This window comes from Tetrahymena thermophila (assembly GCF_000189635.1).
Source record: "Tetrahymena thermophila SB210 genomic scaffold scf_8254666, whole genome shotgun sequence".
In the NCBI taxonomy this organism is placed as follows: domain Eukaryota; phylum Ciliophora; class Oligohymenophorea; order Hymenostomatida; family Tetrahymenidae; genus Tetrahymena; species Tetrahymena thermophila.
In genome coordinates this window covers 64,425-81,576 of record NW_002476433.1, presented here as the reverse complement: position 1 = coordinate 81,576, position 17,152 = coordinate 64,425, and the positions used below count along the sequence as shown (strand labels likewise).

Sequence of the window (17,152 nt, the reverse complement as noted above, 5' to 3'; positions counted from 1 at the left end):
CTTTTTAAAAATTATGGATTTTAATTAGCTTTCTTAATTATTAGAAGATGAATTGCTTTTATTCTAGAAAAATTAGTAATTGAAAAATGGAGTCATATTTTTACTTAAATCCCTTTAAAAATCCAACCTAAACAATCTATACAAATATTTAACTGAAAAAAATTAGATTAAAATATAAAATATTTAATATTCTTTGCTAAATAAGATGTTAGCTTTATAAACAAATCAATACCAAGCATATAAGCTTAATCCTTTATATAGTATTATTTATTAGTGAAAAAGTTCTTTTATATTTTATAAGATATTTTTAGGTAAATACTGAATAAATTTATTATGATTATTAACTTACATTTTTTTAAAATTAGTCTGAATGATCAAAAATTGATAAGATTAAATAATTGTTAAAATACAATTCTACTTATTCTAAAAGCTTAAATTTGGTGTACTTTAAGATTTAAACATCAATTTTGAATATATATAGATAAATGTAGTTTTTTTTTAAGAGTAGATAAAGAGATTCAATAATTAATCTACCACACCTAAAATATATAAATTTTTTAGTAAATAAATGATGATTAGAAGGTATTTCAAAAGCTATTTCAAACTACTTACTGGATATCGAATTTTATGATTATTAATCAAGCATTTTCTATGATAATTTTTTACTCAGACTTCAAAAATTAATTTATTTATTCAATTGTTTTCTTTCCTATTTTTCTGAGATTTTAATAAAAAGAAATTAATTGTTAATTTGATCAAAAAGCAAACTATTTAATAGAAATTTTTTTAATAGGATTAAGGTTTTAAAAGGACTATCAATATAATAAAAATGGGAGATAAGTAAGCAGATGATTCTGCTAATATCAGGGTTATATGCCGTATGAGACCTCTTAATTCTTTAGAAAAAAGTACAGGAGGAGAAACATGTATAGAATACGATGAAAAAAGAATATTCTGTAAAGTATGCAATCACTTTTTTGAATTTTAAGTTGACATGATTTAACAAGCAATCAATGTTAAGCAGAAAAAAGATAAATAATTAAATTTTATGAAAAAAAGGTGATTGGAACTGAGAAGCCGCATGAGTTTACATTTGATAGAGTATTTGGCCCAAATGTTGCATAGAAAGATGTATTCGAAATCGTTGCAAGTCCTGTTATTGAAAGTATAACTTGATTTTACTTCTTTGAAATTTACAGTGAGTTAATAAAATAATGATCAAAACATTAATAGGTGTTATGGCTGGATATAATGGAACTATTTTTTGTTATGGGCAGACCTCTTCAGGAAAGACTTTTACTATGGAGGTAAATTTATTATGCATATGAAAATTTTAATAGATTTGTTTTATGCTGATTTAATATATAAAAATGTATTTATTAATAATAATTAAGGGACCAGATGATGTTAATTAAGAAACTAAAGGTACTGAATATTAAGAAAATTATCATTATATAGCTTACAAATTTAAAAATTGAAATAGGGTTGATTCCAAGAATGATGGATCGCGTTTTTGAAACAATTCTTAATTCAAGCGAAGATTTAGAATTTCAAATTAGGGTTTCATTTTTAGAAATTTATAATGAAAAAGTCCAGGACTTGCTAGATCGTATGTTAAATTAAAAGCTATTTGAGAAAAAAAACTTATCATAAATTAATTTACTAAACAAACAGCTGATAAAAATAATTTGCAAATTAAAGAAAATAAAGCTAGAGGTATATATGTGTAGGATGCTACTGAAGTTTATGTTACAAGCGCGATAGAAATGAATTAAGTTATGAAAACAGGATCTTCAAACCGTACTATCGCTGCTACAAGAATGAATGAAAGATCTTCTAGATCTCACAGTTTATTCTACTTGCAAGTTTTTAAAAAAAATTTATAAAATGATACCACAACTATAAGTAAGCTCTACTTTGTTGATTTAGCTGGAAGTGAAAAAGTGAACATTTAGTTTATTTTTGAGTTTAGATTTAATATGCATTAATTTGATTTGTGGTTGATTAAGCTACTTTTAGATTTATTTTTTTAAAATTTTAGTAATAATAGCTTAATTAAAACCTAAAAGAAAGTTTTAAATTACTTTAAATTTGCATTTTTTTTTTCTAAATTCTTCGCACTTAACAAATTTTAATTATTAATTAAGATTAGCAAAACGAATGTTTCTGGACAATAATTAGAAGAAGCAAAAAATATAAATAAGAGTTTAACTTGTTTGGGTATGGTTATAAATGCGCTTACTTCTAATGGGAAAGAGCATGTGCCATACAGAGATTCAAAGTTAACAAGAATATTATAAGAATCGTTAGGAGGTAATGCCAGAACAACTTTAGTAATAAATATATCTATGTGCAGCTACAATGATAAAGAAACGCTTTCTACTTTAAGATTTGGCTTTAGAGCTAAAAGCATTAAAAATAAGCCAAAAAAAAACGAAGAAAAGAGTGCTAAAGAGCTTATGCTACTTTTAGAAGCAGCAGAAAGCAAAATAAAGTACCAGGAAGAAATTATTTCTACTTTATAGCTTCAGATTGGTGGTGACAGAGCATCCATTGATACGTTAAAATGTAAATAAATAAATAATTAATCTATATTAAATATTACAATATACTATATATTTATTTAAACTATTTGACAATTATATAAACAATTTGTATTTTAGTAATGAGTAATTTTTATATTTATTTGTAAATAGCTTAAGACGGAGATAGAAAAGACTCTCTTTCAAGACCAGTAAGCAAAATTCCAAAGGGTGAGCACTAAGAGTAAAGTGCATCTATGAAATTACTCAAATAACATATTGAATTAGTTAAGATGAGAGAAAAAATTGATAATTTTACTCGTTAGCTAAATGATTAAGAAATGGAACTTTCCAACAAATAAAATGAAATTTTGACAGTAATTTAATATAAATGAATAATTTAAAGAATAATTTTTAATTTAATTTAAATAGCTTAGAGAAGACAAGGATGAGTTTGAAAAGAAAATTTAAGAATAGGTTATTATCAATAATGATATGCAAAAAGAATTTTAAGAAGTTATAAATGAAGAAAGAGCATCTAAAAATAATGCAATTTAGGATATAACTATATTAATTGATTAATTTAGGAGACTTAAATCAGATTTAAGCTTTGTACTAATCAGTGAAAAAGCTTCTACTTTTGAATAGGCTGTTAATATTTCTGAAAAAGAAGAAGGAAAGTAATTAGATTAGCGTTAAGGGGAGTAAACACCTAAGGAAATAAAGAGATTAACTTCAGATACAAAAGATTCTATTGATAAAGCTGTTGAAATTATAGAAAAAATTGCTTAAAAATACAATATAGATACAGGCTTTGAAAATATGCCAACAAGTGAATAAACCATTTAAATAGATGAAAAGAAAAATGAAAACATTATTGATAAGACCTTTTAACTTCCTAAGGTTCCAATTCTTCAATAAATAACATTTTCTTAACCTTCAAACGAAGATGTAATTAATTAATTATTTTATTATTAATTAATAAAATAACCTTGTCCATTTGGACTACATTTAAAATAAAATTAGGCATTTAATTTATTTCCAAAATAATTAGGATTTTTTTTAATATTTTCTTTTTCTTCAGCTACAAAATATGTGTTGATTTTATTTATTTAAATTAAATAGGCTTAAGAAAGACTATCTGTCCTGTTATAAAATGTAAAAAAAAATAATATAACTAGCTCAGAATACAAGGAATACTTAAGCACAGAAGAAGATGATATAAGATTATAAACTACAGAGAGTGAAAGTGATTATAAATTTATGAATGAAGATTTAGATAAAGAAGCAGCTGATATTATTGTTGAGAGGGATGAAGAACAGGAAGACTATGAAAATTTGATTTAAAGAAAAGATACAGAAAATGACCCTATAAATTAAGTTAATAAAAATATAGCTTAAATTATGGATTAGATTAATTAAAATCAATAAGAGAGTAAAATAGAGGAGCAGCTGCTTTCACTTTAAGAAACTATCCACCATTAAAATGAAAAAATTAAAAATCTTAATGAGCTAAACTTACAAGCCTAAAATAAAGTAAAATGTTATTTTTTAATTTTTTATGCTTTTAAACATCATTGTTTTATTTCCTTAGGTAAATCATTACAAGCAAGCCATTGAAAAGAGAACTAATAAATGTAAATAAGCTATTTTATAATAGAGAAAATTCTCTAAAGAAAAAATCAATAAACTTGAGGAAATAATTTCAACCTATCTTGGTGTTTTTGTAACAGTTTAATTTAATCAAGTACGTTTTTAAGTAAATAAAAAAACTTTTTAATTAGGAATAAATGCAAAAAGATTTCAACAGCAAAAAAGTTGTATATGAAAAATAAATTATGGAAAAAAATATTTAAATAAATGAATTAAATGAATTTGTTGAAGATTTCAAAAGGTAAATAAATATATTTATTTATTGCTCAAAATTTCAAAAAAAATGAATGTTTTTTTTAATTTCATAATAGAAACATAAAGAATAAAACTCCACATTAGACTATCTCAGAGCAGTAAGTAAAAATCAAAGAACTTCTTAAGGAAAGAAAGCAACTATTTTCAGAAATTCAGAGATTAAGAAAAGAAAACGATTAAAAAGATGATAAAATTAAAAAGTAAGAAACTGATCTTACTTGTGCAAGAGAAACATACCTAAAATCAGGTTTACCCAGTTCTTAGGCCATAAGTGACCATTCACCTTTAAATTAAGTTGTTTTTACAAAATCAAATGACAACTTATCCTAATGTGCAAGTGTGAGAAATGCATTCATTAATTATGATTAAAACTATTAAAATAGATTGTAAAATGAAAGAAGTGGTAATAATTCTATGTAAAATTCGGGATCAATTCATGGAAGTTCATAATTAGCTTTGAAAATGTAATATAAAAATATGATGAGAGGAACAGCTATTAGAGGAGGTAAGAATTAAAAATTTAAGCTTAATATTGAATAAAAATTTTATTTTATAAAGGTGGAGGAAGTAAATCAAATTTTGAGAAAATTAACAACCTTGGATTCTAATTAGTGGAAGAAGATGAATTGCTTGAAAGAAATAGCTCTAAATACAGCTAATTGCACTCCTTTACTGAAGAAAACTCTTCACCTTTGCAAGGTAAAAACATGAAAATAATAAATACAGAAGAAGAAGACTCTCGCCCCTAAGCATTTAATTTACACAGAAGTGCTCACAAATTTTAACAAAAAATGAAAATAAAAAATCTTGATTAAGATTAAGATTCTTCTTCATCTTCTCAGTCTAAGCTGAGTCAATCTTCTAAACTAATTAGTTCTCAAAGAGGTCAAATTACATAACAATAAACATCTTAATAACAAATATAGTATTCGCAGTTGTAATAGCAGAAAGAGAAAAAAGAAGAAAATACCTAAGAAACAGGTTTTATTAATAGAATAAAATAGTTCTTTCTTTGAGTGCTGTCAAAATTCTTGAAGAGTATTTACTGGGAGAATATTCCTTCTTTGACAGTGAAAATTAATAAATTCCCAGATTATTTTTCTTTTCTAACAAAATATTTGACACCAGCTTAAATACTATCTAATTATTATATTTATTTGAAACTAAAATCTAAATTAAATATAAAAACAGTTTGTTTAAAAAAATCAAAATAATATTTTTTAAACTTTTGGTCATTTTGTTTTAGACAGACTATAAATTTATAAGACCTATATATATTATCATGTTAAAATTACATATTAAATAGATAAAACATTCATTCATGTTTTGCTTTATTTTTAAGATAAGATCAAAATCTAATTTTCAAATAGATATTTTTTAATTTTATCAAGTAATTTCTTTTTTAAAAAGATTTAATTTTTATAATCTAAGAAGGGAAATTAATGTCTCTACCTTAGAACAAATATTTTATTTTTATATTTAAACTGGAAATTTAAAAAAATATTTTTTAGCTTTACTTTAAAAAAAAAAAATTTATTTTATTTGAAATTGATAAACTTTTATTGAATTCTAAAATAAGTTCTTCTTTATTGTTAATTTTAATTATAATTTTGTAAGCTCGATTAGCTCAGCTGGTTAGAGCATGCGGCTGTTAACCGCAAGGTCGTAGGTTCGATCCCTACATCGAGCGCTTTTTTTAATTTATACGAAATATTAATTAAAAAATAAAAATAATAAAAAAATTCGACACCTGTGAGAATTGAACTCACGCTCCCAGAGGGAAACGGCTTAGCAGGCCGCCGCCTTAACCACTCGGCCAAAGTGTCCTTCATATTAGCTCATAAATTCTAATTTGTCAATAAGCAGTACAAAAAAAAGGATTTTAAGACAAAAACAAAACATAAATTTTTTTAAATAAATACTTGAAAATAAATATTTTTCTCAATAGAATTCACTTTTAGAAGTAAATAAAATTTTTCTTAACTAGATTATTATGTTAATTATTTGTGCAAATTTATTTACGATCTTAAATGTAATTTGAGACAAAATTGTTATTCATCTATTGATAAAATATTTAGTTAGAAATGTTGTAAAAATAAATATTAATTAACATACTTAAGAATTATCTTATTTCTGATTAGAGGCACTAAATTATTCGAATGTGTCTGACAACCTTTTTGGAACAACTATATTCTACCTTTTTTTATTTTTTTGATTAGAAAAATTGCTATTTATTTCGATGTCTTCCTGCTCATATTTTTAAAAAATATTTTATTATTTTTTATATTATTCTAAAATATACAAAGTTTAGCATTGAAAATGAATCTTGATTGTTTTAGTATTTCTGCATACTTTTCTGATCCTTGATAGGTGACTATTTCTCCTCTACCTCAATAATTGTTTATTAATTCTTAAATAGTAAGTTATTGTTCCCACTGTTTTAAATCATATTAGGACATGGCTAAAGCTAGTAACCCTTGAAAATATTTCCTGTCTTTAAAATATTTTAATTTATATAAGAAAAACATCAAATTTTAATTTTACTTCAATTTATTGTTTGCTTGTTTAAAATTAATCACCTTTGTTTTTGCTAAAAATTTTATCAAATTCACTGATTTAAGACTGGCTATTGTTGTATTCCCAAGTGTTTCCTGATATATTTGAAAGAACTTACATTTAGCTTTCAATTACTTTAAATTCTTCTTTTGTTGCAAACTTCCCTATACTAAATAGATCAATAAGATTTATGCTTCTCTTGCAATAAACACAGAAAGCTTAATTTTAATTCGTTAGTTAGGCCGAAACATTATTTGCAAGGCATTATCCATGGAAATTAACTTTACAACAAGTGCTTTGATAAGCTTACTCTTGATTCTCTATGCTTTAGCTGCAAATAGCACAAAAATTAGACTTTTATTTCTTGATTTGATAAAATTTTATTATATTGAGTAAATATAAGATGTTACTTACTTTTTTGTTCTTGAGGTATTAGCAAAGCTTCATAATTTTATCTGAAATGATTCCATCTTAAGTTTCTAAGGATTTATTTAATATATTAAGCTTCTCTTCGTAAGAAAAAACACCCTAAGACCTTTTTTTGTTCAAGTAAAGAAAAGCTTCATGTAATCTATCTAGATTATCAGCATAGTTCTATCCAAATAAATACCCTAATAAGAAAGCATCATCATAGGTGTCTTTGAATTTAATAAAATCCTTTGAGTATTTCTTAAGTAAATGTGTCATCTTTCTTTTTTAATTGTTAAATTAATTTTTTTATATTTATTTAATATTAGAATATTTACTATCAAATTTATATAAATTAATTTAAATTATAAAATAAGAAATTCCGCCATTGATTTTATTATAAAGTTAAGACACTCAATTCTTAGTCAAATTTTAATTTATCCAGACACAATAAATAAATATAATGATCTATAAAATTTAAAAATGAGAAATAGCTACTTTATATAAATTGATTTACAAAGCTTGATTAATCAACTAATTTTTTCATTTTTCTAAAGTAAGATAAAATATTAATGACATACCCTACCTTTTCATTAAAAAAATTTTAGATTATCAATAAATAAAATTTTATATCTCATTTATTAATGAAAATAGAAAAGTATTTCTTACATTTTTATAAAAATTGAGATGAATTTTGTTGTTTTGCTTTTGATGATTAGATTCCTTTTTAAAAAGCTTTATATTTACTTCTTTGAAAGCAAGTAGAAAACAAATTAATATTTTCTATCAGAAAAAAATCTTTTTCAAATTAAAAAATAAATCAAGAAAATGATAAACACACTTTTTATTGCCAAGTGGGTGTTTAGAGTAGGACACGTTTATCCAGTTGCAGCATTGACTGGAAAAGTATTTTTTGATTATTTATTTGGATCTGACTTTAATAGTAGCTCAGCAGAAAAAGGAGTTATAATAGCTTTAGGTGTTATTTTAATAGTTTCAGGGTTAATTAATATGATTCTATTACGCCCTAAGGAAAATTTCCCAACTGGCGCTAAATTCTGGAAATATATGATGATGTTGAAATTCTTTGTTACTATTTTTGTGCTTACTCCATTTTTGTCAAGTGTAACTGGCATTTCCAAAAAGAGCTTGAATACAGTTTAGTTTTATATTTTAACAATATTCTTTGTCTTGAGTGCTTTCCTCAGATTTTACAGAGAACATCATGCCGCACTCAGATAAAAGTAATTGTTATCAAAGTGATTCAAAAGAAATGACACATTTTTTAAATCTAATTGAAGATCATAAAACAGTTTGGAATAAAGCGAGTAAAATGTATGCTAATAAAACTTTATTGAATAAGCTTAATTTTGAATCATTAAAAAAATGATAATTAATAAATATTAGGTTTTAAGCCATGGAAAATAGAAGCATGCAATTTATATTCAATAAATAAATAAAGGTAAATATTCCATCCAAAGAAATAAAAATAAAAAAAATATCATAACATGTTTCATGTTGTATGAACTTTTAATCGTTTTTAATTAAATTACTAAAAAATAAATTGTTAAATATCTTAAATTGAAAAAGAATTCTTAATCGTTTATATTTTAAATAAATTAAAACATTTCCAATAAAAATTATTTCTTTACTTTTTTAAAAAAAGTTTAAATAAATATAATAAATTACTCAATCTTCAAACACTATTTTAATTGAATAAAACCATAGTTGAAAAGAAAAATCTATATATTACTTTTAATTATTTCATAACACAAAGCTATAATTTGGTAGCATTTTTATTGATAAACTGCTAAAATATTTTTTAATTTATTTTCTAAAAAACTAAATTTAAAGTAATTGCTATGACTTTTAATTTAAATAGCGAATTATTAGTTAATTTTTCTTTATAAATAAAGCAGACATCTAAAAAACTTTTTATATTAATGAAATTTTCAAAAAATTACAATAAATAACTCCTTTATTAGTATAAAAATGTAAATACCAAATTTGAGGAATTCTTTATAAAAAATTTAAGTAATTTTTGAAATTTTATAATTTTTAGAAGACAAACACAAATACTTCCAAAGAATAAAGAATGAAGTATTGAGGAAATAAGGTATTTAAATAAACTATAATAGATATTTAAACTGCTTTTATCAAGTATTTTTTAGTATTTTTGAACCAAAATTTTTAGACCTTTAGACCAATAGTTTTAAATAAAATATATAAGGTACCAGAAATGAACAAATGAATTAAATAAATTTTTACTTTCTTTTTTTCATAGTTGTTACAATATTTAAATGCTTTAATGTATTATTTTCATTTATTAAATAATACTTCACCTCTCAAATCTTTTTTATATTTTGTTTATATTTTAAGTATTAAAATTACTATTATTTATAGAAATTACAAATTAAATTTAAAATAGATTTTTAGAATTAACGTAAACAGTATATAATATAAATTAAAATAAATTCAAGCATATGATTGAAATTTAAAAATGATGTATTTAATTTGTTAAATAGTTTAAGAAATTAACAATCAAAAATAGAAAAGAAGTAAAATTTATGTATGTATGCATGTATCATTGAGTTTGAAATTTCTTATTTAAAAGAAACTGAAAAATGAAGATTTGAGTTTTGTTTGATGCAATTTATTAAATTATATATATAAAATGCATGAGGTGTAACAAACAATAAATCAATAAATTATTCAAAGGTAAATAAAATTAAGTTAGCAAATATAGATTTTCATAGTAAAGATTTAAAAGAATTAAAAAAATTAAAGAATATATCATAATAAAAAGCAAATCAGAAATAGGTTAATAGATTTGAAAGTAAAAGGCAAGGATTGATTGATTGATAAAAAATATAAATTGTAATTAGTTAAAAAGCATAAGAGTTTCAAACAGATGCATTAATTTTAGGCAGCTAATGATTATTAGTAAAATTTAATAGATTAGTAGCTCAGAAAGAATGATGAGAACGGATACAATTTATGGTATTAAAACTATAGCAACCCTAATAATTAAAATAACATTATGAATTTCAATAATTAATAATCATTTAATAATACAAATGCAAACTATAGTGATCCTTCTATGTTAAATTAACCTAGTTCTTCATAATAATTAGGCCATAGCAATTTAATCATAAACAATAATTTTCAAAATAGTGTTTAGTAGGTGAATGATGAAGGTCCAATCAACTGCGAAAGATGTTAGAAAGCGCCAATAGAATATATAAGATTGAATTGTGGTCATAACTTTTGTTTGGAGTGTATGGCTATAAGCTTCCTGAAAGGTGAGGGGAGATTAATTCCTGCATCTGAGAATCAGACAAGCAATATTTCAAACTCAAATGAGAATGGTGAAGAAAGCAACAACGGATAAAACGATAGCATAGAAATGACATGCTTTAAATGTGGTTAACTATGCGAATTAGGTCATTAGAGTAGAAGTGCAATTTTTATATTTATTTAAATGATCATTTAAAAGTATGAGTAAAAGTCAAGTGTAATTTATAATTAACAGCCAGATATAAGCTCAATACATTAATAATTTTTAAATTAGCCGATTAATTCAACTTAAACAAGTTCTTCAGCTGCTTTTGGTATGCAAATCAATAACCAAGTTAATAGCAATTTAACTAACACTAGTTCTAGCATTTAGGCAAGTGCCTAAAATAATTAGATTATTAATGGCAGTAGTTTACCTAACTAAATGAATATAAGTGACAAAATAACTAGCATTGATAATAATTTAGTGAATATAGTTGGCAATTAAATAAATGGAGTGTTAAACGTAAATATGTAGAATAATCAAGCTATTAACTAGATTAATGTAAATGGAAGTTAAATTAATGCCATAGGGTAATAACAGAAGTAACAGTAAATCATATAAGGTGATTAAATGCAATATTTTGATTAAAATCAAATCTAATTCGATAATTCTAAGATCATTCAACCTTTGATATAAAAAGAAGACAGTGGCAAAAATGATGAAAAATTAATAGCTTTATCTAATAATATTTCAAATAGTAATAGAGTAAGCAACTACACTTCTAATTAAAATGCAATTAGAGGTTCTGATGAAGATCTGTTGCAATATGAGTCTATCGAGTCCAATAATATCTTACCAACTCAAAAGCAATAGTTAAATATACAAGCAGATGTTTCTCTTTAATATTAATAAATGCAACAACAACAGTAATAATTTTAGCAAAGAAACAGAATAAATTCACCAAATACAAATGAAACTCAAAATAAAAATTTCAATGCAGTATAAGTAAATAATAATCCAAATGCTTAACCAATATAAAATTTTGATAGTAATTAAATGATAGTATAATAATAAGCTTCAAATATACAATACGAGAATGCTAATCCTAATTTTGAAACACCTTTTATTAAGCAGTAGCTATTAATCAGCACAAGTAAAAACCAAAACCAAATTTAATCATAAGACAAAATAAGAATTTCTCAACATGAATAGAAAGAGGATGATAAAGTAAATTTGCTTTAGCAATAATTATTATAAAAATAGCTATTGCAAAAGGGATCTTAGAATGGAAGTGTGGATTAACAAATTCTACTTTAGTAGTAACAGGAAAATATGAAAAACAGTTAATATTAGTCAAGCTAAAATAACCTAGTATCAACTCCAAATTATTCAATTCTTACAGAAAAAAAACCAACTCAACCATAATACTCTTAGATGATGCCAATAAATAATCAAACACCACAACACACTCAAAATTAAGCTAAGAAAAGTCCTCATTTAAGTAAATCAACACATATTCTATCTAATAATGTTAATCTTACCCCTATGCAGTAATAGATGGGTAAAAATAATTATAATCTTAATTCAGCACAAAGTTAGTAATTTTAGAATGATTATGGAAACAATTACAATTAATAACTTTAATTGTAAATGGAACATGAAGGTACACATTTATTGAATGGTGATAATAAACATATCCATCCTAAGTTAAGTGCTTTTAGCGCTTCAAATAACAAGAGTTAAGCTAAGCAGTAGTATTCTAATTTTAGTCATTTGTAGCCATATGGAAATGGAGAGGAAGCTAATAGTATTTTCTAAGCACAGCTGGCTCATAACTAGAAGCATCTACCTTACAGATAGCAATCTCAGTTAGAGACAGGAATTATAGAAGAATATGAAGCAAACCAATTAGAGATCAATGAGAATCTATAAAACCAAAAAGCAGTTAATTTGAATTAGAATTTATAACAAAATTAATAAGATGTCTAGCATTAAATTTTAGGAGGTAATCTTTAACACTAGCAAATTAATAAATTATAATTGCATCAAGTTGATGAAATAAGAGAAAGCAATTCTGCTTTTAACTCTTTAATTGGTGGCTCAACATCATCTACTTAACTTAATTGTAATGAACACCCATTTAATGAATTGACTTTGTATTGTTTTACTTGTGATAATAAACTGCTTTGTATAAAATGCTTATAAAATGGAGAACATAGAGATCATGATGTTCAAAGTATCAGTAAAAACTTTGAATATCTATTAGGAAAAATGACAGAAACCTCTCATGAAATAAACTCTAGTATCGAATAACTAATAATCTAACAGAAGAGGCTAGTAGATAAAAGAAAGGAGTGCTTAAGATAAATAAAAATAATAAAAGATTAAATTTAAGATAATTTAAACGATGTAAAAGCCAGTATAGCAAGCAGAGAATAACATTTACTTTAATAGGCTGAACAAATTTTTATGAATAAGCAAAGTGAAATTTTAAAAGAAATATAGGTAATTTAGAACAAGACATAAGTGATACAAGAAGTCAAGAATTAATTTGAATTAATATGCGAGTCATATTTTAAAAATAAAACAACCACAAATACTGATCGAGAAGTTGATTCTCTACCTCATCAATAACATAATCAAGAATAACTTTTGTAAGAATAGTAGCAGAAAGCTCATGAACAGTAAACAAATCACATATAGTAATAGCTTGAATAGATTTTACAGTAGAAGTTCTATTTATAACAGTTACAAAACGAATAGCATATTTAACAATAGCACCAATAAAATTAACAAAAGAATAATTAACAAATTCCTTAACATTATGATATTTTAGCAACAGAAAATAACTCTACAGAGGAGCTGCATGATACTTTTAAATTTTCAAGTGAAGCTGAAAAAATTAGCTTATATCGTTTCTATTAATAGTGCAGATCTTTCCTTTGCTAGTAAGGAATTACTAGAAGTAGTTAAGGTAATGAAAAAATAAATATGACTCAACTTTAATAACAGCAGTCTCCTCAGTATAGCTCGTATCAATTAACTCCTCATCAACCTAGGACTACATAATTCAATGAAACTCCTCGCAGTAAACATAACATTTAATAATAGCTTTAATTCTAAAATATCTCTTAGATTCATTAAAGTGGGGTAACAAGCAATTATCAATCAAATTAACCCTCATCCTATATACAGTAGCATTAAATGCAGCAATAATCTAATGCCCAAAGAAATCAGGGCAATTTTGAATCATAATATGCTAGTATTAGATCGAATATTAGTTAGCCAATAGAAGAAGAGGAGTATTAGCAATAATAATTTCAATAAAATTATTAATAATACAATATAATGAGCTCTTAAGATTTATCTTAGTTGATAGACGACGTACAAAGAATTAAAAAAGAAGCGACATAGATTGACTTAAATAATTATGCTAGTAGATAAAACACAACTCTAAACAATAGCAATCTAAATTAAAAAGAAAACTCAATTCTTCCTTCTTCTTCAATTTAAGCTCCGTAGCGTGGTAATTAACTATTTCACGACTATTTAAACAAGCAGCGCTATTAAAATTAGTTATAACAATAATATTAAAACACTCAATTGTAGCACTCAGAAGAAAAAAACAATTAGGGACAACCTTACTAAAAAGAGTAACCATAGGAGTACATGAGTCAACTTAACTATTAATAAAGTTAAAAGATTAACTAAAGTAAGGATCAAAAACTATAAAATCATAATGAAGAAGAAAATAATAATTATAATTAAGTAAAGTAGCCCACTTCTAGAAATTCTTAGTATCTTATGCAAAGATTATAGGAGAATATGGAAAATTACTAAGGGAGTTTGAATGGAACTAGCAATAAAAAGATAAATTCGTCAACCCTTAATTAAAACTCATATTTAGCATTCCCAACCTAATCATCAGAGACAGAACTTTATAAGAAAGATTAAGCTAAAAATAGCAGCTATCTAAAGCAAAAGAGATCAAAATGGCTCGATGAGGAGGCTCTTGAATAAGACTAAGAACACTAGAATAATTATTACACTTATTCTAATTAAAATTAATATTTTTATGATAGGATTAATGCAATTGAGAATTTTGAATAAGGAAACTAGAAGCAAAAATAAGAATTCAATAAGCACCTTGACAACATTTTTAGAAAAAATGGAATTCATAATAAAAATAGTTTACTCAACAAACTTCAATATCAAAATTCTTTAGAACACCAACCAGGTAATCAAATAATGTCTAATAGTGTATTAGTTGGTAGCAACGGCTATTAAACAGAAAGACTTAACACTAATCCAGAGCTCTTATATAGCAATATTAATAGAAGTTATACTAACACAGCAATAAAATAAAAGTAGGATTTCACCCTAGCTAAGTAAGATGATAAATATAAAACAGAACCCTTTTCTCCAAATTTCAAAAGATAAATGATAAATTAGGCTCAATACAGTTATACTACTCGTGCTTCTAATCAAAATACAAGTCTTTCAAGATAAACAATATCTAATTCTCATTTAAAAGTAAATGCATCATTGAGTACCCATAATAACTCAAATACTGCAAATCTTCAAAAAACGACACTTTAAAAAGACTAGCAAATAAATGCATAGAATTCTAATTACCAACTTAACCAAAGAAGCTTAAAAAAACAATAAAACCAATCTGCCACTCAAAGAGATAGAAATTTAGATTCTTTGTTTGAAACTTTAAGAATCTAAAAAGAGCAATACAACATTAAAAAGAAGTAGTACTTCCTTTAAGAATGATATTTACAAACAATAAAAGAATATTCAAGTAACAAAGTCAAAAAAATAAAAAAATATTCAACACCCTTATCCCTAATCAAACATTTTCTTAAGAATTATTAATATTTTTAATTAATTAAATCTAAATTATATAAAAGTAAATAACCAAACCAAACAAAGAAAGTAAGTAAGGCAGATAAACAAACAAACAACCAAACAAATAAAATTAACAAAACACTTAGTTTTATTTATAGATTATTAAAAAATATTTTATTTTTCATATTATTTATTTACATTTATTCATTCATCCACTTATTGATTTAAGAATTGTATTTGACATTTAAACTTCGTTTTACTTTACTTTTCTATATAATTTGTTCTTCCAATCTATATCATTTGTTATGGTTAATTATTTAATCAAGTTTTTATTTAACAAGTCTAGAATTCTATTATGAAAATTTTTTATTTTTATATATCTTTCTAAATAAAAAAACTTAAAAAATTAAAATAATTATGTGCAATTAAAACATATTTCTAATTATTAAATAGAATTTTTTTGAATAATCAATCTATTTATCAAAAGTTAAAACTACCAAATAAATTAGTCTAAAAAATCTAGAGAAAAAAAATAAATCAAAATAAATAATATTAAATGTGAATGTTTTTCTTTAATAATTAATTAAGATGCACTCAATAGGGATAAAGCAACTTTTCTATGGCTTGAATGAATTTAAATGAATATAGAAAAGCGAGATAACAAAAATCAAATCTTATTACATTTTGATGTTTTAAAATTAAGAAATAGACATTAAAATCTTAAATTTAACAGCAGATTTTAAAGAATGGTTTTTTTTTTTTTTTCATTTTTCGATATTAAGGTATTTGATGAAAAGTAAAATTAGTTAGTTGGTTTTAAAAATAAAAAAATCCTTTAAAGACAAAATTCTTAATTACAAAAATTTAAAGAAATTATTAAATATAAATAAAATAATTTAGTAAATCGAATAAAATTTCATTCTCTTATCAGTTAATTTATAACATTTAATAACCAATTGAGGAATTTTTTACTAAAGTCTAATTTACTTTAAAATTTTAAAATAAGATGTTTAAAAGAGAAGAATATATTTTCTATTGCACTGAAAATTTTAGTTATTATAGATGAAACAAATCAGATTTGATAAGATTTAATTAAGTATTTTATAAATTTTTGTAAAGTGTCTAATTTATCTTTTGCATTTACATTCATATCCTATTAAATTGGCTTGTTTGGATACATTTTTAGTAAGACACAAATTTTATTGGTAATATCAAAACTTTTAAAAATTATTTCTATTTTTAATTCATTTTATAAAGCCTTTAGAATAAATATAACAGAACTATTGAAACAAGACAAACTTCTGAAAATAAAAGCAACTGTTTGTAAAATTTTAACTGGCTTCTATTTTAATTAAAATATAGACTGTCAATTTTAAACAAAATAGACAAATATTTTTCAATAAAAAAGAGTAGCTATTATATTATCTACTTAATATTAATAAAATAACTTTTTTTTTTCCTGTTTTATTAACATTTATTACTCATCTATATAATAGTTTCATAAGCAGCAACTTTAACTTGTCGTTTCTACTACAAATAGTTCAATATCAAAAAAAAAAAATAGCATCAGAAATATTTTTGATGAGATTAGCTTCATAGATTTGATTTCTTGTAATTTAGAATC

The 17,152-nt window shown here is 23.7% G+C and overlaps 4 protein-coding genes across 4 annotated transcripts; 3 read left to right on the top strand and 1 right to left on the bottom strand. All coding sequences in view use genetic code 6, as the record gives it.

The window, feature by feature from the left end:
- Positions 1–829: 829 nt before the first annotated feature.
- Positions 830–5,446, top strand: TTHERM_00399210 (kinesin motor catalytic domain protein; the record flags this gene model as incomplete). The annotated part of the gene is made up of 14 exons (XM_001013997.2): positions 830–961; positions 1,060–1,165; positions 1,234–1,307; positions 1,395–1,425; positions 1,484–1,609; positions 1,675–1,943; positions 2,148–2,568; positions 2,697–2,899; positions 2,955–3,473; positions 3,648–4,058; positions 4,117–4,248; positions 4,307–4,416; positions 4,487–4,935; positions 4,989–5,446. 14 exons carry the CDS (start codon positions 830–832, stop codon positions 5,444–5,446), a joined length of 3,441 nt encoding a protein of 1,146 aa, XP_001013997.2.
- Positions 5,447–6,381: 935 nt separating this feature from the next.
- TTHERM_00399200 (hypothetical protein) lies at positions 6,382–7,697 on the bottom strand (the record flags this gene model as incomplete). Its single annotated transcript, XM_001013996.4, has 5 exons — positions 7,401–7,697; positions 6,975–7,349; positions 6,733–6,924; positions 6,546–6,677; positions 6,382–6,489 (listed from the first exon to the last, which is right to left on the bottom strand). The coding sequence occupies exons 1-5, from the start codon at positions 7,671–7,673 to the stop codon at positions 6,382–6,384; spliced, it is 1,080 nt and encodes a 359-aa protein (XP_001013996.4). The 5' UTR covers positions 7,674–7,697.
- Positions 7,698–8,222: 525 nt separating this feature from the next.
- On the top strand, positions 8,223–8,657 carry TTHERM_00399190 (transmembrane protein, putative; the record flags this gene model as incomplete). Its single annotated transcript, XM_001013995.3, has 1 exon — positions 8,223–8,657. The coding sequence occupies one exon, from the start codon at positions 8,223–8,225 to the stop codon at positions 8,655–8,657; it is 435 nt and encodes a 144-aa protein (XP_001013995.1).
- A 1,648-nt stretch (positions 8,658–10,305) lies between these two features.
- Positions 10,306–15,453, top strand: TTHERM_00399180 (B-box zinc finger protein; the record flags this gene model as incomplete). Its single annotated transcript, XM_001013994.1, has 2 exons — positions 10,306–10,908; positions 10,966–15,453. The coding sequence occupies 2 exons, from the start codon at positions 10,306–10,308 to the stop codon at positions 15,451–15,453; spliced, it is 5,091 nt and encodes a 1,696-aa protein (XP_001013994.1).
- Between the last annotated feature and the right edge of the window lie 1,699 nt (positions 15,454–17,152).